Source organism: Ranitomeya imitator, chromosome 4, assembly GCF_032444005.1.
Source record: "Ranitomeya imitator isolate aRanImi1 chromosome 4, aRanImi1.pri, whole genome shotgun sequence".
Classification (NCBI taxonomy): domain Eukaryota; kingdom Metazoa; phylum Chordata; class Amphibia; order Anura; family Dendrobatidae; genus Ranitomeya; species Ranitomeya imitator.
This window is the reverse complement of record NC_091285.1, coordinates 627,724,822-627,751,978: the sequence shown is the minus strand read 5'-3', so window position 1 is coordinate 627,751,978 and position 27,157 is coordinate 627,724,822. Positions and strand designations below refer to the sequence as shown.

The following is a 27,157-nucleotide window of genomic DNA, read 5'->3' as shown; positions in this document are numbered from 1 at the left end:
GATACTCGTAGCGTCTCCATTTTTCTTGATCTGGGGTCGGTTGAGGGCTTATTTTTTGCATGCCGAGATGACGTTTTTAATAGCATTGTGGTGCAGATACGTTCTTTTGATCGCCCGTTATTGCATTTTAATGCAATGTCGCGGCGACAAAAAAAACGTAATTCTGGCGTTTCGAATTTTTTTCTCGCTACGCTGTTTAGCGATCAGGTTAATGCTTTTTTTTAGTTGATAGATCGGGCGATTCTGAGTGCGGAAATACCAAATGTGCGTAGATTTGATTTTTTTTTTATTGATTTATTTTGATTGGGGCGAAAGGGGGGCGATTTAAACTTTTATATTTTTTTTCACATTTTTTTTAACTTTTTTTTTTTTACTTTTGCCATGCTTCAATAGCCTCCATGGGAGGCTAGAAGCAGGCACAACCCGATCACCTCTTTTACATAGCAGCGATCTGCTGTTCGCTGCTATGTAGCAGAATTGCAGGTGTGCTGTGAGTGCCGACCACAGGGTGGCGCTTACAGCTACCGGCGATCGGTAACCATAGAGGTCTCAAGGACCTCTATGGTTACAATGGAGAAGCATCGCCGACCCCCGATCATGTGACGGGGTCGGCGATGACGTCACTTCCGGCTGCCCGGCCGGATGCGGTAGTTAAATGCCGCTGTCTGCTGTCGACTACAAGTCCCATCGGGCTCTGCCTGCTACACTCACAGTGGGGGGAGGGGTGTGTGTGCAGGCATCCTCCGATGGGACTACAAGTCCCATCGGGCTATGCCTGCTACACTGACAGTGAGTGACACATTAGCCAATGATGGGACAGTAGTAGTCCCATCATCCGGCTAATGTGTTGAATGTAAAAAAAAAAAACAAAACACATACACAGTACATACATACAACACACACCATGTGACATCATGCAACACATGTACTATGCGACAACATGCACCATGCGACAACATGCCACATGCACCATGCGATGACATGCGACATGCGACACCATGCGACAACATGCCACATGCACCATGTGACGACATGCACCATGCGACGACATGCGACGACATGCACCATGCGACGAAATGCGCCATGCGACGACATGTGCCATGCGACACCATGCGACGACATGCGCCATGCGGCGACATGCACCATGCGGCGACATGCGTCATGCGACGACATGTGCCATGCGACGACATGCGCCATGCGACGACATGCGCCATGCGACAACACCATGCACCATGTGACGACATGCACCATGTGACAACATGCGCCGACATGCACCATGCTGCGACATGCGTCATGCGACGACATGTGCCATGCGACGACATGCGGCGACATGCGCCATGCGACGACACCATGCGGCGACATGTGCCATGCGACGACACCATGCGACGACATGCGCCATGCGACGACATGTGCCATGCACCATGCGACGACATGCACCATGCGACGACATGTACCATGCGACAACATGCGACATGCGCCATGTGACGGCATGCACCATGTGAAGACATGCGCCATGCGGCGACATGCACCATGCGGCGACATGCGTCATGCGACATGTGCCATGCGACGACATGCGCCATGCGACGACACCATGCGGCGACATGTGCCATGCGACGACACCATGCGACGACATGCACCATGTGACGACATGCGCCATGCGACGACATGCGACGACATGTGCCATGCGACGACATGCACCATGCGACGACATGCGCCATGTGACGGCATGCGCCGACATGCGCCATGCAACACCATGCGACGACATGCGCCATGCGACGACATGCACCATGCGACGACATGCGATGACATGCGCCATGCGACACCATGCGACGACATGCACCATGCGACACCATGCGATGACATGCGCCATGTGACGACATGCACCATGCGACGACATGCAGCATGCGATGACATGCGCCATGCGACGACATGTGTCATGCGATGACATGCGACGACATGCACCATGCGACACTATGCGATGACATGCGCCATGCGACGACATGCACCATGCGAAGACATGCAGCATGCGACGACATGTGCCATGCGACGACATGCGCCATGCGACACCATGCGACGACATGCACCATGCAACGACATGCGATGACATGCGTCATGCGATGACATTCGTCATGCGACGACGTGTGCCATGCTATGACATGCGGCGACATGCACCATGCGACGGCATGCACCATGCGACGGCATGCGCCATGCGACGACATGCACCATGCGACGACATGCACCATGCGACGGCATGCACCATGCGACGACATGTGCCATGCGACGACATGTGCAATGCGACGACATCCGTCATGCGACGACATGCGACGAAATGCGCCATGTGACGACATGCACCATGCGACGACATGCAGCATGCGACAACATTGCAGCATGCGATGACATGTGCCATGCGACACCATGCGACACCATGCAACGACATGCACAATGCGACTACATGCACCATGCGACGACATGCGACATTCCGTACATACATACTACAGACATACAGTACATACTCACCATCACTTGTCATTTTGTTCCCCGAAGCCATTGTCACCTGTAAAAAATATTAAAATAATAAACAAACAATATACTCCCTGATCCGCAGAAATCCAATTAAAACGAGTGTCCCACGACTATCTCCCGTGGAGAGCAGAAGCCTCTGCTGATGCGACCGCTCTCCAGGGGCTACAGGAACACAATGATGGAAGGTATCCTTCCACAATGTATTCCTCACAAAGTACTCCTACGCCCCTGTGAGAAAATAGTCCCTAGTCTCACTTTTGGCATTGCTGGTTGAGACATTTTCCCACGCAGCAAATGCCATAAAGTGAGACCAGTGAACTATAGTAACCTCAGTGATGCACTGCAGGAGCCATAGAGTCCTGTCAGTGTGTCACTGAGGGTCCTATAGAGCAGTGACATCACCCGATGCCACTGTTCTATAGGGGAGATCGTCGTGGGACACTCGTTATTAATTGGACTACGGCGGAAAGGTAGTATATTTATTATTTTACGTTTTTTTGCAGGCGCTGAAGTATGGTAAGTATGGTTAAATGAAGAATATTAAAATACTTTTTCCCTAATGTGTGCGTGTTTTATTAACCCTTTTCTACTATAGGATTAATAATCGATAGGTGTCTTATTGACGCCTCTCCTTTATTAACCCGGCTTAATGTCACCTTACAATAGCAAGGTGACATTAACCCCTTATTACCCCATATCCCACCGCTACTCGGGAGTGGGAAGAGAGGGGCTAAGTGCCGGAATTGGCGCATCTTACAGATGCGCCATTTCTGGGATGGCTGCGGACTGGTATTTGTAGCCAGGGTGGGGGGGGGGGGGCAATATCCATGGCCCCTCTCTAGGCTATGAATATAAGCCCGCAGCTGTCTGCGTAGCCTTTCTGGCTATAAAATATAGGGGGACCCCACGTCATTTTTTTTGGGGGGTCCCCCTATTTTAATAGCCAGTAAAGGCTACGCAGACAGCTGCGGGCTGATATTCATAGCAGGCTACAAATATTGGCCCCCGGCCGTCGGCTTTCCCCCTCTGGCGCAGAAAATTGCGCGGGAGCCCATGCCGTTTTTTTCTTTTTTTTAAAAAAATTCAACGCTCATTAAGGCCTCTTTCACTCTTGCGTCGGTACAGGTACAGGTCCGTCTCTATGCGTCGGGCCGACGTACCGACGCACGTGAAATTTGTGTACAAAGTGGGCAGTGGATGCAGTTTTTCAACGCATCCGCTGCCCATTCTGAAGTGCGGGGAGGAGGGGGCGGAGTTTCTGCCGCGCATGCGCGGTAGAAAATAGCGGGCGCAACTGCCAAAAAAACGTTCACTTGAACGTTTTTTCGTGCCGACGGTATTCCAAAACACGACTGATCCGTAGCACGACGAACGCGACTTTTGGCCATCTGTCGCTAATACAAGTCTATGGGTAAAACGCATCCTGCGAGCACATTTGCAGGATCTGTTTTTTTCCACCGGGACGTTTTTTTTCCGCCGGATCCGTTTTTTTCCGCGGGATCCATTTTTTTCCGCCGGATGTTTTTTTTTCCACCAGATGTTTTTTCCACCGGATCCGTTTATTTTCGCCGGATCCTTTTTTTTACGCCAGATCCGTTTTTTCTCATAGAGTTGTATTAGCGCCGGATTACACCTGATGGCCACACGTTTCATCCGTTTTTTGCAGGATACGTAAAAAAAGCTGTATCCGCCGGACGGAAAACACATACAGAGACATGGTTTTTCGGTACGTCGAAAAAATGCACAGCGACGGATCTAGCAAAAAACGGATGAAACGTGTGGCCATCAGGCGCACTCCGGCGCTAATACAACTCTGAGAAAAAAAACGGATACGGCGGAAAAAAAAAGATCCGGCGAAAAAAAATGGATCCTGCAAATGTGCTCGCATATAGTATATAAGACAGCCTCCCCCATAGAATATAATATACCCCCCATAGTATATAAGACAGCCTCCCCCATAGAATAGAATATACCCCCGCAATCAGGGCCGTATTTAGAGTTTCTGCTGCCCTAGGCACTTTTCGGCCTGCCTCCTCCATTGGTGAGTATGACACTATCGGCAGTGACTTAGGCTACTTTAACATCAGCGATTTTTGACATTTGCGGCAGTTTTTCCGCATCCGTAACGGATCACTTACGGCAACAGTGCGTTCGGCCTCATTCATTCCCTATGGGAGTTGCGGACATGTGCGGCACTTGCGGTTTTGCCGCGATCCGGCAAATGCGGTACTTGCAGCAACAGGAAAAAAATGCTGCTAGCAGTGTTTTTTTGTCTCGCCTCAAGTGCAAAACATCAAGTGGCGCACATGTCCGCAAGTCCCATAGGGAATGAATGAGGCTGAACGCAGAGTTGCCGGCCTGTAACTGATACGTTACGTGGCAGATGCGGAAAAACTGCAGTATCTGCCGCAAAAGGAGAAAATCGCTGATGTGAAAGTAGCCTTAGCAAACCTTTCCAGTTGTCATGTGAGAATCTGGTGAATCTCATACACATTACATGGTCAGTTGATTCTGCCATGGATGCAAGGTTTGACAGATTTCTAAAGAGAACCCCCTCTTCAGCCTCACCCTGTTGGATGCAGGACGCAGACTTCCCTCAGCAGCCTCTCCTCACTCCCGTAAGCAGCCTCCACCTGCCAGATGCAGCCTCCACCTGCCAGATGCAGCCACCTCAGCAGCCTCTCATCTCACCAGCCTCACCTCTCCTCAGCAGCCTCCCCTCACCAGCCTCTCATCTCCTCACCAGCCTCACCTCTCCTCAGCAGCCTCCCCTCACCAGCCTCTCCTCACCAGCCTCTCATCTCCTCAGCAGACTCCCCTCTCATCTCCTCTCCAGCCTCTCCTCACCAGCCTCCCCTCTCCTCAGCAGCCTCTCATCTCCTCTCCTCACCAGCCTCCCCTCTCCTCAGCAGCCTCCCCTCTCCTCAGCAGCCTCTCATCAGCAGCCTCTCATCTCCTCACCAGCCTCCCATCAGCAGCCTCTCATCTCCTCACCAGCCTCCCCTCACCAGCCTCCTCTCTCCTCTCCAGCCTCCCCTCTCCTCACCAGCCTCCCCTCACCAGCAGCCTCTCATCTCCTCTCCTCAGCAGCCTCCCCTCTCCTCAGCAGCCTCCCCTCTCCTCAGCAGCCTCCCCGCTCCAGCCTCCCCTCCCCTCTCCAGCCTCCCCTCTCCGCCTCACCAGCCTCCCCTCTCCGCCTCACCAGCCTCCCCTCACCAGCCTCTCATCTCCTCTCCTCACCAGCCTCTCATCTCCTTAGCAGCATCTCCTCACCAGCCTCCCCTCTCCTCAGCCTCCCCTCTTCTCACCAGCCTCTCATCTCCTCTCCTCACCAGCCTCTCATCTCCTCTCCTCACCAGCCTCCCCTCTCCGCAGCAGCCTCCCCTCTCCTCAGCCTCCCCTCTCCTCACCAGCCTCTCATCTCCTCTCCTCACCAGCCTCCCTCCTCAGCAGCCTCTCCTCTCATCTCCTCAGCAGCCTCCCCTCACCAGCCTCTCCTCAGCAGCCTCCCCTCATCTCCATTCCTCAGCAGCCTCCCCTCACCAGCCTCTCCTCAGCGTCCTCCCCTCACCAGCCTCTCCTCAGCAGCCTCCCCTCACCAGCCTCTCCACACCAGCCCCTCATCTCCTCTCCTCAGCAGCCTCTCATATCCTCCCTTAGCAGGCTCACCTCACCAGCCTCTCCTCTTAGCAGCCTCCCCTCTCATCTCCTCAGCAGCCTCCCCTCATCAGCCTCTCTTCAGCAGCCTCCCCTCATCTCCTCCCCTCACCAGCCTCTCCACACCAGCCTCTCATCTCCTCTCCTCAGCAGCCTCTCATATCCTCCCACGTGCCCTCAAGTGCCTAGTGGCAAATACGGCCCTGCCCGCAATAGTATATAACACAGCCACATCTATAATATAACACTGGGAGCGTCACTCTGTCCGAAGCCTTTATAGACTGCGCAAGCGCCTGCGCAGTCTGGACCCCACAGAGTGACGCTCACAGGAGATCGCGGTATGCGTAAACACTGAACGCACACCGCGATCTCCAATGGAGAGGCAGGGACGCGCCAGGAGGGTAAGTATAAGCTATATTCACCTGTCCCCCGTTCCAGCGCTGCGTGCGGCTCCGTCTCCCGGGTCCTCTGCCTGTGATTTTCACAGTTCAGAGGGCGCGATGATGCGCTTAATGCGCGCCGCCCTCTGACTCAACAGTCACAGCCAGAGGACCCGGAAGAAGCGGCGTGCAGCGCTGGAACAGGTGAATATAGCAAGTGTCGGGGGCCTGAGCTAGCGGCAATACCGGCACCTGACCCCCACAGCACGCCGGTGTCCCCGCCTGCTCAGGCCCCCCAGCACTCGGCGCCCAGCGACTATAGGTGAGTATGTTATTTTTTTTTTTTATATATCGCAGCAGCATACGGGGCATATAATACTATGGAGCATCTTATGGGGGCCATCAACATTTATGGAGCAGTGTGAAGTGACCGAGGGCAAGGTCGCCCATGTATATCTATGATCTGGCCCAGCAAAACTTCCACACTCAGATTCCATTTTAACAATCGTATCTTTACTGTTATACATTTTTCCTTAACACGGCGGAACACAATAATAGACAATACAAAATATGCCTATTCACAGAGATAACGTGTAATAACAAACTGTCCCTCACTTTCCCTATCCACACGTTACCAGTTCCTTTGCTCCAAGAGGCTATCTTCCCACGTCGCAGGCCTGTCTGTCACTGCAGGGGGACGCTCCGGCCGAAGAGAAAACAACAAGGATTAAACAAAACGCTGTCTCTCAGGTCCAGACTGTAGTCATTGGGGTTCAACAGGTAAGGGTGGAATGTTCGGCCTCTCAACAGAGGACCCGCTTACAGTTCATGGGCTCCAGGATCTGTGAGGATGTCACCGTTGAGTGCTCCGCAGTGTGGGAGCTCGGAACAATCTGGATGTCAGCTTTCAAGAGAGAGGTCATCCAGGCAATCTTCTATATCGCCTCTACAGGAGGACGCCAGCACACACCGACCTCTCTCTGCACACACCAGTTTCCCGGGCTTCCTCTTTCCCTCCCCTTCCTGTTCACATGACATCACAGGGGGAAGTTCTGCCAATACAGTTTGCCCCTCTGTAATCACATTTGGCATGGGTATAACTTCTGGCCACACGGGGGCAGTGTCTGTCACAGATTCTTTGTCAATGATAACAGAACAGTCACAGCCGGCCAGCTCACTACAAGTGTACGGGGCATATACTATGGAGCATGTTATGGGTGCCATGAACCATAATGGAGCAGTGTACCAGGCATATGCATGGGAGCAGCAAATTACAGAACGGTGGCGCAGGATGGGAGCAGAACAATATTGTATCATACAATTGTTAGGTTCTGTAGAAGGACGTAGATCTGGGGATTTATTATGATGGAATATAGGCTGAACTGGATGGACAAATGTCTTTTTTCGGCCTTACTAACTATGTTACTATGACAGAACGGGGGTGCAGGATGGGAGCAGCACATGACACAATGGGGGCGCAGGATGGGAGCAGCGCATGACAGAACAGGGGTGCAGGATGGGAGCAGCACATGACAGGATGGAGACCATATACCAATATAAATGCTCGCCACCTGGGCGTAGAACGGGTTCAATAGCTAGTAGTATATAACACGGCCTCCCCATTAGAATATAATATACCTCCCATAGTATATATCAAAGCCCACATATAATATAGCACAACTTGCATAGTATATAGCACAGCCCGCATAGTAGTATACAGCACAGCGCGGGTCGTAGTATATACAGCACAGCCCGTGTAGTAGTATACAGCACAGGTCGTAGTATATACAGCACAGCCCACGTAGTAGTATATACAGCACAGCCCACACAGTGGTATATACACAGCACAGCCCACACAGTGGTATATACACAGCACAGCCCACACAGTGGTATATACAGCGCAACCCACATCTCATCCCCCCGATAATGGCTCCACACTCTCCTCACCTTTCCTCCTGCCCGCCCTGCTCCTGTCTCGGCGGCAGCAGTCTGCCCGGGACACAGCAGGTGTGTGATGATATGACGTCATCGCGCACCCACAGTGTCAGAGGCAGAGCGGGGAATGATGGGAGAGGGAGCGTCAGCGGACGCTCTCTCCTCCATCATTGCATTGAACTATACTGGCGTCATAGACGCTGGTATAGTTGAATGCGGCGGCGGCACTGGCGGGAGGAGGGGGAAAGAGTGCAGCAGCCCACTACTGGCACCGGCCCTTCTGGCATTTGCCAGAAGTGCCCGATGGCCAGTCCGGCCCTGGTCACTTCCCTCCTCCTGAACTGCAGCATTTCTCAGACCCACATCCGCAGCAAAACTGCAGATATTTGTTACATCTCAATGAAAGTCTAAGGCCGGAGTCACACTACAGCGAGATACGGCCGAGTCTCGCAGGTTAAATACCAGCTCTGGCACCGGTACTCCGGAGCGGAGCGTGCAGCTCCATGTATTGCTATGCGGCCGCACGCTCCGCTCCAGAGTGCTGGTGCCAGAGCTTGTATTTAACCTGCGAGACTCGGCCGTATCTCGCTGTAGTGTGATCCCGACGTAAGGGTGCAGAAACGCTGCAGTTCGGCACAAAAGAAGTGACATGCTGCGGAGAAAAAAAAAAAAGCTGCGTTTCGGTGCGGCCTTTTGTCCGCAGCATGTGCACAAGTCTGCGGCTCCCATAGACTTACATTGGTTGTGCACTACACTGCGGATTTGCTGCAATCCTGTGCAGTAAAAAACGCGATCTGCAATCAAATCCGCAATGTGTGCACATAGCCTTAGCATTTAGTGAACCTAGCAAAAAGGCAAGCAAAAAACTAGTGTGGCCGTGCACATGCGCGGTCGGAAATGGTGGTTCCGACGGACGAAAAAAACGTTACATTGAATGTTTTTTCGTCACGACGGGCCGCAAAATCACGACACATCCATTGCATGCGATGCGTCGCTAATGCAAGTCTATGGAGAAAAAAAACGCATCCTGCGGGCAACTTTGCAGGATGCATTTTTTTTCTCCAAAACGACGCATTGCGACGTTGGCCAAACGATGGAAGTGTGAAAGAGGCCTTGGAAGCGAAAGGAATCAGCACTTTCTAAAAAGGTAAATAAAGGACCAGATAGAAAAGCGGCTTCGATTGGATCAGCATCCAAATCACATTTGGTGATTTTTTTTTCCCCTGGACAGATTATTTTGACCAAACTGACAAGCAAAGTCAATAACATGAAACAAATATGTATCCATTTTTTCTTATTTTTTTGCTATCACCAATTAAGTAAAACGTTGAAGCAGAACTAATTGATGGAACGAATAAACAGAATTAGTAATGTACATAGATGAGGGGACACCATTGCCAAGATCAAACCGAGCCTTTTGTTGCCAGGATGGAAAGTCTTGGTGTTGGTCCCCTCCCCCCTCCATCACCATGATCCTTGGACCGATTTTTCACCTCTTTCCAAATTATGTAGTCAATTTTGAGAGGAGTGTTGATTGTATCTTGTTGCCCAATATCCAAGCGAATAGGACCTAGGGCTGGGACCGCTCTCTCCAACAGTGGTTGGACTGGATTGTCTTCCTCAATTATAAGCTGTGCTAAAGCATTTCAGTTCCAGCTTATAAAATGAAAAATATGATATTTGGACCCTTTTTCGCTAAGAAAATAAATTTAATTACTTTTGCATAAATATTTATACAATAAATAAGCAGCTTATATTTTCTTTAAAAAAAGAAAAATATTGTACATAGACGACAGATAAACATCCATCCAACATGCTCCATCCATTATACGTTTTATATTGGGGTTCTTATAAATCCTACCTGTCACTTGCCAGAAGTATGGATTTTTTTTTTCTAATGTAAATGCCGCTGTTCTCCTGAATCTGGTGTGATTTTGCTTTTGGCCTTCTCCATTCCTGAGATATGGACGCATCTTCCCTTCATACAAATCTAACTTTGGCATCCAACTGGGTGTGGTCCTCAACTCTTCTCTGTTGGCGTCTTCACAAGGACCTCACCTTCTTGGCTAACAAAACTAGATTTATATACAGGAAAGATAGGTCCATATCAGAAACAGAGGCATAAGACCAGAGAAATAATACATTCATAATTATTATGGCAAGGGGCAGATCCTCGTTAAGATGTCGACCCTCGGTACTGTTAGCCAGTTGGTCTTCGGGGGTTCATGGCTGTAGTTGTAGGTAGTCTGGGGCAAAGATTTAGACCACTGCCATGTACGTGTAGCTACATGCTCAGGCCAAGGTACGGTTCAGTGGCTTGTAGACGTCCATTTCTTGCATCAAGTATCATCCAATAACCCATTAGCCAAGTCTCTTCATTTTAAAGTCTCAAGTCAGGTTTTCCCTCTATCTCCGGAATGGATACAGCTCTCTAGTAAGGTTTGTGATGTAGCACGGCATCTCTTTACAACCTGCATTCTTCCCATTACTTTCGAAGTTGTAGGCTACCCTATACGCCAGACGGGTGAGTAGTTGAGTCAGTTCCAGATCCTTTTCGCTCCCACTTAGCAAATCATATAATGCCTTCAGGAAGAAAGAACCCAAGGGATTATTGAAAGCTGCATATCCTGAAAGTAGAGGGATAAGACAATGATTAAGAGAGACATCAATGTTCAGTGCTACTAACTGTAACCTAATAGAAATTATAATTTTCCTTTCCTACCAAAATTCAGCCCTACACCATTGACCTCTGCACCTTTTAGGATGGTCATATTCCAGATACTAATAATAATAATATTTATTTTATATAGCGCTAACATATTCTGCAGCGCTTTACAGTTTGCACACATTATGCACACTAATGATGTATTATGGGGCTACAGTCATGGCCAAAAGTATTGACACCCCTGCAATTCTGTCAGATAATACTCAGTTTCTTCCTGAAAATGATTGCAAACACAAATTCTTTGGTATTATTATCTTCATTTAATTTGTCTTAAATGAAAAAACACAAAAGAGAATGAAGCAAAAAGCAAAACATTGATCATTTCACACAAAACTCCAAAAATGGGCCAGACAAAAGTATTTGCACCCTCAGCCTAATACTTGGTTGCACAACCATTAGCCAAAATAACTGCGACCGACCGCTTCTGGTAACCATCAATGAGTTTCTTACAATGCTCTGCTGGAATTTTAGACCATTCTTCTTTGGCAAACTGCTCCAGGTCCCTGATGTTTGAAGGGTGCCTTCCCCAAACTGCCATTTTTAGATCTCTCCACAGGTGTTCTATGGGATTCAGGTCTGGACTCATTGCTGGCCACCTTAGAAGTCTCCAGTGCTTTCTATCAAACCATTTTCTAGTGCTTTTTGAAGTGTGTTTTGGGTCATTGTCCTGCTGGAGGACCCATGACCTCTGAAGGAGACCCAGCTTTCTCACACTGGACCCTACATTATGCTGCAAAATTTGTTGGTAGTCTTCAGACTTCATAATGCCATGCACACGGTCAAGCAGTCCAGTGCCAGAGGCAGCAAAGCAACCCCAAAACATCAGGGAACCTCCGCCATGTTTGACTGTAGGGACCGTGTTCTTTTCTTTGAATGCCTCTTTTTTTCTCCTGTAAACTCTATGTTGATGCCTTTGCCCAAAAAGCTCTACTTTTGTCTCATCTGACCAGAGAACATTCTTCCAAAACGTTTTAGGCTTTTTCAGGTAAGTTTTGGCAAACTCCAGCCTGGCTTTTTTATGTCTCGGGGTAAGAAGTGGGATCTTCCTGGGTCTCCTACCATACAATCCCTTTTCATTGAGACACCGACGGATAGTACGGGTTGACACTGTTGTACCCTCGGACTGCAGGGCAGCTTGAACTTGTTTGGATATTAGTCGAGGTTCTTTATCCAACATCCGCACAATCTTGCGTTTAAATCTCTTGTCAATTTATCTTTTCCGTCCACATCTAGGGAGGTTAGCCACAGTGCCACGGGCTTTACACTTCTTGATGACACTGCGCACGGTAGACACAGGAACATTCAGGTCTTTGGAGATGGACTTGTAGCCTTGAGATTGCTCATGCTTCCTCACAATTTGGTTTCTCGAGTCCTCAGACAGTTCGTTGGTCTTCTTTCTTTTCTCCATGCTCAATGTGGTACACACAAGGACACAGGACAGAGGTTGAGTCAACTTTAATCCATGTCAACTGGCTGCAAGTGTGATTTAGTTATTGCCAACACCTGTTAGGTGCCACAGGTAAGTTACAGGTGCTGTTCATTACACAAATTAGAGAAGCATCACATGATTTTTCAAACAGTGCCAATACTTTTGTCCACCCCCCTTTTTTATGTTTGGTGTGGAATTATATCCAATTTGGCTTTATGACAATTCTTTTTGTGTTTTTTCTTTTAAGACAAATTAAATGAAGATAATAATACCAAACAATTTGCGTTTGCAATCATTTTCAGGAAGAAACTGAGTATTATCTGACAGAATTGCAGGGGTGTCAATACTTTTGGCCATGACTGTATATTACAACTTTAAGTACAACTATACGTTTACTGTACCTTCACTGCTTGCAAACATGACCACAGTATCTCTGGGAAGGAAGTCAATGTGAGAGAAGGCACTTATGTGCAGCGGAGCGCTGTCAGTCTGAAGCTCTGTACCTTCATCTAGTTTGCTTCCTCTGCATGCCTACAACAACAAAAAAAAAAAAAAGAATAAGAATCATACCATATACATAAAATATAGTACAGTCAATATTGCCCACCGACCAGTCTATCCTTGTGGGCCAATTATTACCTGTATGAAGAATAGCTTGGGTATTCCAGCCAGCGCTGGGCTATTGTGTGGAGAGATCAGGTCATAGAGGTCCCTCAGCAGAACAGGTTCCCCATAAAAGTCATATATGATGCCCTCTTCACCATGGCTGGAAAGAATGCTGATAAAGCAGTCACCTTGTGGCTTCTTACTCTCTGCAGAAGAGATCGGAATTACTGGTACCGATGAAACATCCAACAGTAGTTACCCATTATGGATCTGCCAACAATCTAATAGTATGGGCTGTCAGGGACCTCCATGCATCGGGTCTTACAAAAAAAAAAAAAAAAAAAATCTTTATTCCATGCTCATGTGTTCTCCTAGAGAGAAGAGGCAATAATGATGCATAGCAAACCATTACTTTTTTAGCCTTCATAATTACCGTATCAGTTGACGTTTAGCAACATTGGGATGTAATCGCTTCCCAGAACATTAGGCTTAGGTGGAGGTGAGCAAGTCTGCCCAAATGCAAGTCGCCAGAATCACTCACATTCAGCTATGAAATTCAGTTTGCATTGAGTTTATTCAAAACAAATTACTGGGAAAAGCAATTTATTAAGCTTCGACATCTCTGCAGACCCCCGAGCATAATAAACAGAAAGGGTTAGTATAATAAATGTATGCCCACCCCACCCTCACCTGTTCCAGCACTGCAGCTCCACTGCGTCCTCCGCTGGCTCACTTGCTTCTTTCAGCTCCAGTCTTCTCTTCGATATTCAGTTATTGTCACTCTTTAGCACAGACTAGATTTTCTGCAAAGTCCCTTGAGACCTCATCTGCGCCTGGGGTGCTGGAGTGAAGACAGAAGAGAAGACCGGAGTGAAGAAGCAGCCATCAGGGAACCGGGAGGGGAGCTACAATGCAAATACATGCAATTATAATTTTTATTTATTTATTTTTATTTTTTTTAAATGCCAGACTGTCCCTAAAACAGTAATCAAGCAAGTGCGATCGTTTTGTGATATTTGATGGAAACTTCCATTTGATCATCTCTACCCAAACTGGCGAATTAGTGCTCACTGTCTCCATTTAAATAAATCCATAATTGGTCTAATTATTAGGAAAAATAAGACTGATCTATTCTAATTAACTTTCATTACTGGCAAATATATTCTACGAAAAATTGGCATCCCTCCCCCTGGATGGGAATTCTAAAAATCTCCATACTTGCCAACTTTTCATGGCAAGCATCAGGGAGAGGAAGCCATTCTGGCTTTTTCTATGCCCCTTTTCTGAAGTCACGCCCCTCCACACACCCATGTCCTTCTCCACATGGAAAGAAGAAGTCTCACAGAAAAGTTGATTTTAAAGGAGTTTTTAGAAAGGCTCAGACCAGCCAGGTAAATTTGTATACTTTTCAGCGAGCCCAGTAGGCCTCCCATCATTTCTAGAAGTTCTGAGATAGTCAACAAATTTACCAAAAAATCTAACTATTGCAGCTGGGAAACAGTATTCCTCCTCTTGAAGAGGTCCTCTTCCTCCTTCATCCTAACTTCCTTTTTACCCCGACCCCCTCTTCTGGCTTATTTCTGATCTAATCCTGTACTGGATTTCTCTAAAGAACCCAACCCAACAATCCATTAGGCAATGTGCAATACCCAATTTGCTCTGTGAATGCTAGAACACAGATTAGAGACTATCACTAATGTCAAAATTAGAGCTGTCAGTTTAGAGGAAAAGTCATTTAATCTGCATTAATTGCTTATATAGCGCCCCCTCTGTGGCCGTAGAGTACTTTTGTGAGAGCTCTCTAAACTGCCTTCATTACCTCTCTGGTAAATTTCTCTGATCTCGTTGCCACTGATGTCTGTATAAAGAGATACTGCAAATCCAAGACTGGAAAGTACTCTGTGAAGGCGTTTTATGTCATGCTTGACACTTTTCCGGGGCGGTAATGTTGTACCACTGCCCCCTGATCGTGGGTGAAACTCTGTAATGCCGATAATAACAGCGCGGGACTTGGAAGCATTCGACATGATGAACCACTAAGAAAAAAAAAAAAAAGTGAGAAGAAAAGTCAGTATTATTAAGATTAAATAGAAAAAAATTATATATATATATCTCTCATCTCACCCGACAAATTTGAGCGTTTTGATTATTCGTTGGGAAATTGTTGGCCTGTTTAGACAGGCTTATTATAACCTGGAAACTATTCCTGCAAACACTTGTTCCCAATTATTAGCCTGTCCTTAGCGTAAGTGTCCAAGAGCTATGCATTATGAGCAAAAAATATTTTCCTTCCCTGGCCGTGATAGCTGTCATCTAGGAATAGAATGTACCGTAATAATCTGAAGGACTAGGCCAAAACAGTAGGATAAGGTAAAGGGACATATACCGTATATACTAATGAAACAGAGCCACAATCATGGCTTAAATAAATCCAAGCATTTTAGATATGCCTTACTTCTTTGACAAGAGGGCATGGCTTAGCAGGATGGGGCATATAAATCTAGCCAAAAAAAAAAAAGTAGTCAACCATGAGATGGTGTGTAGATAGACTAAACAGTGTTCGAGTGCCCAAATTTAATATTAACCATGTACCACTGTGATAAATGTTGCTGATCTAGACTATTCGGAGCTCGTTGTAAGTCAGTTTTAGGAAATTTGCCCCACAGTTGGGTCCTACATGTAAATCAAACTATTACTAGACATTTATTCTGGAGCTCCATCTATTTGCTAAAGTTGAGATGAGGGTTACAAGGCATCTCCTTTTCTCTAGCTGACCCAATATGTTTAGAATTATCTGTAAAACCCATTTTTTATGGGCAGCTGTAATACTCCCTTTCACTTGCTAAAAGAAAATTTGAAGACTTGCTGCCAGTTTCCCCACCCATGACTTGTCTGAAGTCCGACCCTTGAGGTCTGCTACCGTGGATCCTATGGCAATGTTGGATATTGGTGGGACCTCAGTGCCCAGTTTCAGTATGTGTTGTCACCGTTATGGACATAATTGGGAGAGTTATAGGAACCTAGACAATCTACATTACAAAAATAAAGTATTAAATGGTTGATTTTTTTTCTCTTCCATTAACATTTCATCAGTTACAGCAGAAACTCTGTTACACTGAGCAAGACTCATGTAAAATGTAATCGTGAAATAGCCCAGAGCAGTGCTGGTCTGTCACTGATCATAACATCTCTGGAGGATGATCAAGAAAAATGTGGATTTCTGTAAATGACACTTTCAGGTCTCAGCCGGTAATGGAAAAGGATATTAAACAGAATTTCATTCAACATAATGCAACTTGTCACCAAAATATTGTCTTGACAAGTGACATCGCTCCTGGATGTGACGAAGAATGACAGCGGGAACTGATCTATTCTGTGGTGCCTCGGGCCAATTGTGTCCTCCAGAGTAAAATACACCATAATACAAGGAACATTTGTAATACATGCGCATTATAAGGATACAGACACTTAACACCCCCCATCCAATAATAAAAAAAAGTAGTAATTACAAAACTAATTTGCCCATTTCTGTCAGGATTTGAAAAATTAAATTCAGCACTTTTTTTTGTATTATTTTGTAAAGCCAGTAGGATGGTTACTTTTCCCAAGGCGTATGGCACCTTCATTGCCTAGACAATTCAAGGGTGTACCATCGAGGGCGTCCATTTTGCAGCAGGTTTCCTGGAGAGTGTGGGTTGAGTCTAATGTGGTCTCTTTCCCCATTATTATTGGAGGAAACGAGCCCTTAGATACCGTAATGCTAGCGAAGGGTTTGTGTGGGGAGCGATATTGCCAGGCTCATAGAAGGACCGGCGAATTGTGCTTTTAAATACGGTAACTCAAAACAAGGTCCAGTACAGGAGCACAATGTGAGGACTTAGATTAATATTATAGGGCGACGCCGATGCGCTTTGAACACAGATCACGGTTTTATGGGAAAAGCCATGTTCACAGTCAGCATTTTACCTCAGTATTTGTAAGCCAAAACTAGGAGTGGGTGAGAAATACAGAAGTGGTGATGTGTTGTGGTGATATGTTTCTATTATACTTTTCTTCTGATTATTTCTCTCCAGGTTTTGGCTTCCAAATATTGAGGTAAAATCGTGACCGAATACTTGACGTGTGCGCATGGCTTAAAGGTTTTGCTCTTGCAGCAAGTCTGGCCAGATATAGAATATCTCCCTAATCTGGGCCAATTTTAGGCCAGGCTCAGACAAGCATATTTTATATACGTGTGTTTTGCGTTTTTCTCTCCACAGACTGTGAAAAGGGGCAGCATATGTTAGTCTTATCAGATGCGCCCCTCAAACCATCTGTATTTCATCTATTTTTTTTCCTGGATCCAGTGCAACTATTAGCATACGGTAATTTTTTTTTTTTTTTTACTAGACCAAATACTTTCTAATTGTTGATGCTGCATCATTTTTTAAGCTGAGTTTTCCCTGAAGACTGTCCTAAAAGTCCATTGCGGCACCTTTGCCATCGGATTTTTGCTTTTTAATTCTATATATAAACTAGTGACCGGCAAAACGAATGGCTGATCACTTTTTTTTTTAGCCGTTTCACAGCTTTCGAAACTTGAAGCTGTTATAAGAAGTTACAAAAGACAGAACATGTGCACAAGTCTTAGGCTATGTGCACACGCTGCGGACTGGTGTGCGGATTTTTCTGCACGGATTTTGATAAATCCACAGGGCAAAAACACTGCAGTTTTATCGCGGATTTTCCGCGGTTTTTGTGCGGATTCTACTGGGGTTTTACACCTGCGTTTTTTTTAATATGGAGCAGGTGTTAAACCGCTGCGGATTCCGCACAAAAAAATTGACATGCTGCGGAAAATAAGCCGCAGCGTTTCCGCGCGTTTTTTTCCACCGCATGTGCACAGCGGTTTTTGTTTTCCGTAGGTCAACGTGGTACTGTTCACCACATGGAAAACTGCTGCGGATCCGCAGTGTGAAAAGCCACAACGTGTGCACATAGCCTCAGACATTGCTGTGAGTTTTTCAGCTTCCCCCCCCCCCCAGGCAGAATAGTGATCATGTACACACACCTCAACCAAAGTTTTGAGCAAAATCAGCCCCTGAAACCTGATCGTAAAATAACTTGTAGTGGTGATGTTACTAATAAAACTTTCCATAGATCAGAAATTGGCACTATTTGGCACGACGCCCAGCACGCCCTGCATACACATTACATAATTACCACATGAATAATTTTTTCCTAGCAGTAATCTGTCAGACATGCATTATAAACAGGAATAGCATGATCACCTATACAATAGAGGATAAAAGTAAAAATACGGTCAGCTCCTCGCCACATTCAAAAATGCTATAGAGAACATTGATGCATAAAATAACCTAATACACCATTATAGAAAAATACAAGCGTTCCCAGGGAAGACTTCTAGAAAAGGTTACCTGCAGCCTGCACTCCTCCAATACTATGGCTTCAGTACAGCCGTACTATGACTTATGTAAGGAGTGTCAGGCTGGGCGGGTTATACAGCCAGGTGTCACTCCTCCTGTCAGTTCTCTGCCCCAATTATATCTTTTATGGCTTGATAGCCATTACCCTGTGATCCCTCGTGATTTTCTAGAATGAATAATATATTTATGCGTTCATTTACTTGTACCCTGAAAACTCCCTAAGCGGCAGACTCACCTGTCCTTTCAGGTTAACGCTGGTGAAACGTTGCAGTCACAGCGTGTCGGTGAAAGGCTATTTTCTTCACAGGCAAAACAGCAGTATGGTCGCAGTGTGTGAATACACGTCATATAAATCTAATCTATAAATCCCCTAATACTCATTAGGCCCCATTCAGACATCAGTTTTTCACGTACGTATTCTATTCGGGTTTTAACGTTCGCAGTCTACTACGTCTGAGTTTCCGCGTCCAGTAGGAAAACATTTCCGAAAATGATGGATGGCAGAGAGCACGTTTACTCCGTCGACACCATTATAGTCTATGCCCAAGTTGCCGCATACGTCCGAATCCCGTTTTGCATATGCATTTTAAAGCGTCACTGCAGAGTTGAACGTGGACCGCCCGGATGGTTATTTTCTGTGGGAGGTCCGGCGGTAAATAAGCATAAGAAAAAATCACCGATGAACCACTGATGATAAAAACGAATACACTGACCAAACGATTATGAAAATTTGTACATTTTGCATATGACAAAAATCACGTATGTCTGAATGAAGCCTTAGTCTAAAATTGATTTAACTGAAAATTTAAACTAAAAGGATCAGTTACTTTTTGAAAATTACTTTGCCGTCGTCGTCAGACTTGTTTTTTCGAAGTTATTAGTCAGTGAATAATCTCATGAATTTGCACGCCTCTGCACATTTGCACGCCTCTGTACAACCTCCAGTAGCTGCCTGTCAGCCACAAAGATAGAAATGGCCTGGAGAAAGTTTCTTGAAAATTTCTTGCCAGGAAGTTCCAGTCGTGTGACTTTATGACATTATTAGGAATTTCCTGGTTTCCTCTTGCCTAGTATTTGCTCTTAGCTGACACACATCCGATAGGCCCAGTATAGTGATTGTCATGGATTAACAGATAAGATCAGTCATACCTCTCATCAATATGTCCCAGTAATAATGAAACAAGGAAATTCCACACCACTGAATTCATAGAAATAATGGCATCCCTTCTGAGAGAAGTATTTACTATGCCCCAAACCCTTCTTGCCAACATGAAAAAGGGGGAGTATGGCTATATATTGGCCAATTTTCCCAAACCGTCCAGGAGAGAAGGCAAATCACCCGAGTGACACAGTTGTGAGAGGTACATGGCCTCATAAGACCCATTCATACCAATAAAATAGACATAACACTTTTATAATTGGGTAAAAATGGCCGTCCAATTTATTTAGGGTTACATAAAACTTATTAAATGTCCAATAAATAACTCCTCATATAATAAACCACAATTACAAAATGTCCAAAAACCAATCCAACCATGAATGGGTGATTTTCCCACAAGTAAACTACACGACAATAAAACAAAATAACAATAAAGGGAGGGAGGGCTCTTCTTATTCCTCTTGCGCCGACGGAATGAGTAAAATCATAAGGACAGCGGCTTTTATAATTAAAAAAAAGACCGCCAAAACCACTAACCACCTATGAAAACTATTAGGCCGGCGTCACACTAGCGAGTTTTACGGACGTATGAGCGCAGAAAATACGTCCGTAAAACTCGCAAAACAAACGTCCCAATTATTCTCTATGCCCCTGCTCCTATCTGCCGTATTTTACTGATCAGTATTATACGGCTTTCTACGGCCGTAGAAAATCGCAGCATGCTGCGTTTGTCACCATATTGCGCAAATAAAACGCCAATGAAAGTCTATGGAAGCCCCAAAAATACGGATTACACACGGACCAGCAGTGTGACTTGCGAGAAATACGCAGCGCTGTTAGAGAGAAAAGCCGGTAATTCAGTGTGGTGTACAGTAAAATTACACTGACAGCTTACAATAGAATAGGTAGAATAAATGTGTACACATAGAATAGGTATATATATATATATATATATGTCAGTGAGACACATATATGTATATACAGTGGGGCAAAAAAGTATTTAGTCAGTCAGCAATAGTGCAAGTTCCACCACTTAAAAAGATGAGAGGCGTCTGTAATTTACATCATAGGTAGACCTCAACTATGGGAGACAAACTGAGAAAAAAAATCCAGAAAATCACATTGTCTGTTTTTTTAACATTTTATTTGCATATTATGGTGGAAAATAAGTATTTGGTCAGAAACAAAATTTCATCTCAATACTTTGTAATATATCCTTTGTTGGCAATGACAGAGGTCAAACGTTTTCTGTAGGTCTTCACAAGGTTGCCACACACTGTTGTTGGTATGTTGGCCCATTCCTCCATGCAGATCTCCTCTAGAGCAGTGATGTTTTTGGCTTTTCGCTTGGCAACACGGACTTTCAACTCCCTCCAAAGGTTTTCTATAGGGCTGAGATCTGGAGACTGGCTAGGCCACTCCAGGACCTTGAAATGCTTCTTACGAAGCCACTCCTTCGTTGCCCTGGCAGTGTGCTTTGGATCATTGTCATGTTGAAAGACCCAGCCACGTTTCATCTTCAATGCCCTTGCTGATGGAAGGAGGTTTGCACTCAAAATCTCACGATACATGGCCCCATTCATTCTTTCATGTACCCGGATCAGTCGTCCTGGCCCCTTTGCAGAGAAACAGCCCCAAAGCATGATGTTTCCACCACCATGCTTTACAGTAGGTATGGTGTTTGATGGATGCAACTCAGTATTCTTTTTCCTCCAAACACGACAAGTTGTGTTTCTACCAAACAGTTCCAGTTTGGTTTCATCAGACCATAGGACATTCTCCCAAAACTCCTCTGGATCATCCAAATGCTCTCTAGCAAACTTCAGACGGGCCCGGACATGTACTGGCTTAAGCAGTGGGACACGTCTGGCACTGCAGGATCTGAGTCCATGGTGGCATAGTGTGTTACTTATGGTAGGCCTTGTTACATTGGTCCCAGCTCTCTGCAGTTCATTCACTAGGTCCCCCCGCGTGGTTCTGGGATTTTTGCTCACCGTTCTTGTGATCATTCTGACCCCACGGGGTGGGATTTTGCGTGGAGCCCCAGATCGAGGGAGATTATCAGTGGTCTTGTATGTCTTCCATTTTCTAATTATTGCTCCCACTGTTGATTTCTTCACTCCAATCTGGTTGGCTATTGCAGATTCAGTCTTCCCAGCCTGGTGCAGGGCTACAATTTTGTTTCTGGTGTCCTTTGACAGCTCTTTGGTCTTCACCATAGTGGAGTTTGGAGTCAGACTGTTTGAGGGTGTGCACAGGTGTCTTTTTATACTGATAACAAGTTTAAACAGGTGCCATTACTACAGGTAATGAGTGGAGGAAAGAGGAGACTCTTAAAGAAGAAGTTACAGGTCTGTGAGAGCCAGAAATCTTGATTGTTTGTTTCTGACCAAATACTTATTTTCCACCATAAAATGCAAAAAAAATGATAAAAAAAACAGACAATGTGATTTTCTGGATTTTTTTTTTCTCAGTTTGTCTCCCATAGTTGAGGTCTACCTATGATGTAAATTACAGACGCCTCTCATCTTTTTAAGTGGTGGAACTTGCACTATTGCTGACTGACTAAATACTTTTTTGCCCCACTGTATATTATTACTTCATACAGCGCTAGATAGCTTTAAAGCCGGTAATTCAATTGGCGGCTTTTGCTATCTCCTTCCTAAACCCGACATGATATGAGACCTGGATACATACAGTAAACCATCTCATATCACCTTTTTTTTTGCATATTCCACACTACTAATGTTAGTAGTGTGTATATGCAAAATTTGGCCGTTCTATCTACTAAATTAAAGGGTTAAATGGCGGACAAAATTGGCGTGGGCTCCCGCGCAATTTTCTCCGCCAGAGTAGTAAAGCCAGTGACTGAGGGCAGATATTAATAGCCTGGAGAGGGTCCACGGTTATTGGCCCCCCCTGGCTAAAAACATCTGCCCCCAGCCACCCCAGAAAAGGCACATCTGGAAGATGCGCCTATTCTGGCACTTGGCCACTCTTTTCCCATTTACGTGTAGCGGTGGGATATGGGGTAATGAAGGGTTAATGTCACCTTGCTGTTATAAGGCGACATTAAGCCAGGTTAATAATGGAGAGGCGTCAATTATGACACCTATCCATTATTAATCCAATAGTATGAAAAAGTTAAAAAAACACACATTTGTTACAAAGTATTTTAATGAAATAAATACACAGGTTGTTGTAATATTTTATTATACTGGTAATCCACCTGAAGACCCTTGTCACCTGTAACAAATGTAAAAAAAAACAAACAACAATATTCCATACCTTTCGACGATCAGTCATGTCCCACGCTGTAAATGCATCTGAAAGGGTTAACTAATTTTACAAGCAGAAGCCTGCTAATGCAGCCGCCCCTGCCAGTAAAAACCCAGGGAATGAATGGAATGTAGGTGAATGACCTGTAGTTACCTCGAGTTGCGGTGATGCGCCCTCTGCTGGATGTCCTCATATGAACTCGATCGTGGGAAAATATTCTGAAAAGTTCCCAGGCTCGAATTCATATGAGGACATGCAGCAGAGGGCTGGATGTATAACTCAAATGTCCACTTGATTAAGTTAATTGCACTTCAAAGACATAAACAAAACACCCAGGCCACAAGGTAACTAGCCCAAGAAAGGAAGAGAACTATAGTTAAATAAATCAATATTTAATAGAATAAATTTAATAGAAATAAAATAGAGAAAATAATCTGAAGACACAGAGTTGTTAGTATAAGGAACGCCACTGCACCCTGACTGATTCAGCTGCTACCTAATAATAATAACATAATTGTATACTGTGAGACAGATTCTCTGCTGTAAGGGCTCTTTTCCACTTGAGAGAAAAAAAAATGGTCCGATTTACGGACCGAAAAAATGGAGGTAAATCATGCGATTGTCATTCGAGTGTCATGCGATTTTTTTTATCGCAACATCCGTATGACATCCGTATTGCTGTCCGATTTTTACGCACCGGTGTCCTTTGAAAAGTCGGCAAATCAGTGCTGTGTACAGTAAAATCACACTGACAGATCAGAATAGAAAAGATAGAATAGATACATACACATAGAATAGGTACATATACATATATATATATATGTCACTGAGACACATATATATATATATATCTATATATCTAATATATAATTGCCTAAAATACTACTTCCTGCAATTTGTGCCAACTTCCGTGGCTTTGTCCGGAGCTAATGTCCGGAGCTAATGTGCGGAGATAATGTCCGGAGCTAATGTGCGGAGCTAATGTCCGGAGCTAATGTCCGGAGATAAGTGACGTCAACAGTGTCCAGTGTCTGATTGGTTGCCGCCTGCTGCGAGCGACCAATCAGAAACGTGCCGTACTGTGACACACTCCGCCCGCCATTTTGGTGTGATTTTTGAATTTTTACCTCACAGCAAGTTTCTACTGCGTGGAGGCGGGCCCAGTGACGTTGCTCTTCAAGCTCCTGCCGAATTTCGACAAAAAAATGATAATACCATTTACCAAAACTATATATATTTAGTTGTGAAGTGGTTCAGTGACATTTTCACACCAATTTTGAACTTTTGTTTGGTGTTTTCTCCATATACTGCCTATTATTCACTGACTGTTATACTGAGAGACTGCCGTTTATTAACCTCTTCTTTGCCACATTGGGTATATTGCTCTATTATTTGCCACATAAGGACATTGTCCATTATTGCCCAGCAATTTCTCTGCAATATAAACTGCCTATTTATTAATATCTGCATTCCTGCAAAGAACTATTGCCTATTATTAACTGGCTATTTTCCTACTACCTGACACTGCCCACAACACGCAAAGTTGTCGTCTGATGTCTTTCATCCCTCCCCTCATAAGCATGTTCATGGATCCTGTGTAACTGTACCTTAAATAACAAGAATTGTCAAGAGCTGGTGAGTGCAGCCATTTTTTGTTCTTTCTTACTATTATTTATTAATTGTATTATTCTTACATTTGAATAAATAAAGTATATATGGATTCTAGACTCCCGATTCTTTAGAATCGGGCTGCCATCTAGTATATATATATTTATACTAGCTATTGAACCCATTCTACGCCCAGGTGGCGAGCATTTATATTGGTATATGGTCTCCATCCTGGTATGTGCTGCTCCATCCTGCGTCCCCATCCTGTCATGTGCTGCTCCATCCTGCGCCCCCATTCGGTCATGTGCTTCTCCATCCTGCATCCACATCCTGTCATGTGCTGCTCCCATCCTGCGTCCCCATCCTGTCATGTGCTGCTCCCTTCCTGCGTCCCCATTCTGTCATGTGCTGCTCCCATCCTGCGCCCCCGTTCTGTCATGTGCTGCTCCCATCCTGCGCCCCCATCCTGTCATGTGCTGCTCCCATCCTGCGCCCCCGTTCTGTCATGTGCTGCTCCCATCCTGCGCCTCCATTCTGTCATTTGCTGCTCCCATCCTGTCATGTGCTGCTCCCATCCTGCGCCCCCGTTCTGTCATGTGCTGCTCCCATCCTGCTCCCCCGTTCTGTCATGTGCTGCTCCCATCCTGCGCCCCCGTTCTGTCATGTGCTGCTCCCCTGTTCTGTCATGTGCTGCTGCCATCCTGCGCCCATTCTGTCATGTGCTGCTCCCATCCTGCGCCTCCATTCTGTCATTTGCTGCCCCCATCCTGTCATGTGCTGCTCCCATCCTGCGCCCCCGTTCTGTCATGTGCTGCTCCCATCCTGCGCCCCCGTTCTGTCATGTGCTGCTCCCATCCTGCGCCTCCATTCTGTCATTTGCTGCTCCCATCCTGTCATGTGCTGCTCCCATCCTGCGCCCCCGTTCTGTCATGTGCTGCTCCCATCCTGCGCCCCCGTTCTGTCATGTGCTGCTCCCATCCTGCGCCCCCGTTCTGTCATGTGCTGCTCCCATCCTGCGCCCGCGTTCTGTCATGTGCTGCTCCCATCCTGCTCCCCTGTTCTGTCATGTGCTGCTCCCATCCTGCTCCCCTGTTCTGTCATGTGCTGCTCCCACCCTGCGCCCGTTCTGTCATGTGCTGCTGCCATCCTGCGCCCGTTCTGTCATGTGCTGCTCCCATCCTGCGCCCGTTCTGTCATGGGCTGCTGCCATCCTGCGCCCGTTCTGTCATGTGCTGCTGCCATCCTGCGCCCGTTCTGTCATGTGCTGCTCCCATCCTGCTCCCCTGTTCTGTCATGTGCTGCTCCCATCCTGCGCCCGTTCTGTCATGTACTGCTGACATCCTGCGCCCGTTCTGTCATGTGCTGCTCCCATCCTGCGCCCGTTCTGTCATGTGCTGCTGCCATTCTGCGCCCGTTCTGTCATGTGCTGCTGCCATCCTGCGCCCGTTCTGTCATGTGCTGCTGCCATCCTGCGCCTGTTCTGTCATGTGCTACTGCCATCCTGCGCCCGTTCTGTCATGTGCTGCTGCCATCCTGCGCCCGTTCTGTCATGTGCTGCTGCCATCTTGCGCCCGTTCTGTCATGTACTGCTGCCATCCTGCGCCCGTTCTGTCATGTGCTGCTGCCATCCTGCCCCCGTTCTGTCATGTGCTGCTCCCATCCTGCGCCACCATTGTATTATATGCCCCCCATAAGACGCTCCAGTGTGTATGCCCCCGTATGCTGCTGCCATATAAAAAAAAAAAATACCATACTCACCTATCGTCCGGCTCCACTGCAGATGTGTCTTCAAGAAAATGGCGCCGGAAAGCGCGGACTGCGCAGGCGCCGATTCCGGCAGCAGGAATCGGCGCCTGCGCAGTCCGCGCTTTCCGGCGCCATTTTCTTGAAGACACACCTGCAGTGGAGCCGGAGTGTGTCTTCAAGAAAATGGCGCCGGAAAGCGCGGACTGCGCAGGCGCCGATTCCGGCAGCAGGAATCGGCGCCTGCGCAGTCCGCGCTTTCCTGTGCCATTTTCTTGAAGACACACTCCGGCTCCTCTGCCTGTGACTGGTAAGTCAGAGGGCGGCTCCGGCGCGCATTAAGCGCGTCATCGCGCCCTCTGAACTGTCACAGCAGAGGAGCCGGAAGACGGAGCTGCACGCAGCGCTGGAACGGGGAAAGGTGAATATACTTACCCTCCTGGCGGTCCCTGACTCTCCGGTGGAGATCGCGGTATGCGTTCAGTGCTTACGCATCCCGCGATCTTCTGGGAGCGCCACTCTGTGGGGGCCAGACTGCGCCGGTGCTTGCGCCTGCGCAGTCTATAAAGGCTTCGGACAGAATGACGCTCCCAGCGTTATATTATAGATTTATTACAGCGCTAGATAGCAGAAAAGCCGGTAATTCAATTGCCGGCTTTTGCTATCACCTTCCCAAACCCGACAGGA

General features: G+C 46.4%; 1 protein-coding gene across 1 annotated transcript; it reads right to left on the bottom strand.

The window, feature by feature from the left end:
- Nucleotides 1-10,189: 10,189 nt before the first annotated feature.
- On the bottom strand, nucleotides 10,190-18,707 carry LOC138674305 (caspase-7-like). The gene is made up of 5 exons (XM_069762164.1): nucleotides 18,673-18,707; nucleotides 15,075-15,291; nucleotides 13,289-13,461; nucleotides 13,051-13,180; nucleotides 10,190-11,122 (listed from the first exon to the last, which is right to left on the bottom strand). Exons 2-5 carry the CDS (start codon nucleotides 15,280-15,282, stop codon nucleotides 10,902-10,904), a joined length of 732 nt encoding a protein of 243 aa, XP_069618265.1. The 5' UTR covers nucleotides 15,283-15,291; nucleotides 18,673-18,707; the 3' UTR covers nucleotides 10,190-10,901.
- Between the last annotated feature and the right edge of the window lie 8,450 nt (nucleotides 18,708-27,157).

Excerpts from the sequence above, each read along its gene's own strand:
- LOC138674305 (XM_069762164.1), bottom strand. The coding sequence starts at position 15,282 with ATGTCGAATGCTTCCAAGTCCCGCGCTGTTATTATCGGCATTACAGAG. Across the intron at positions 13,181-13,288 it reads CCAAGCTATTCTTCATACAG|GCATGCAGAGGAAGCAAACT; the intron begins GTAATAATTGGC and ends TTGTTGTTGTAG. Across the intron at positions 11,123-13,050 it reads CATGTTTGCAAGCAGTGAAG|GATATGCAGCTTTCAATAAT; the intron begins GTACAGTAAACG and ends CTCTACTTTCAG.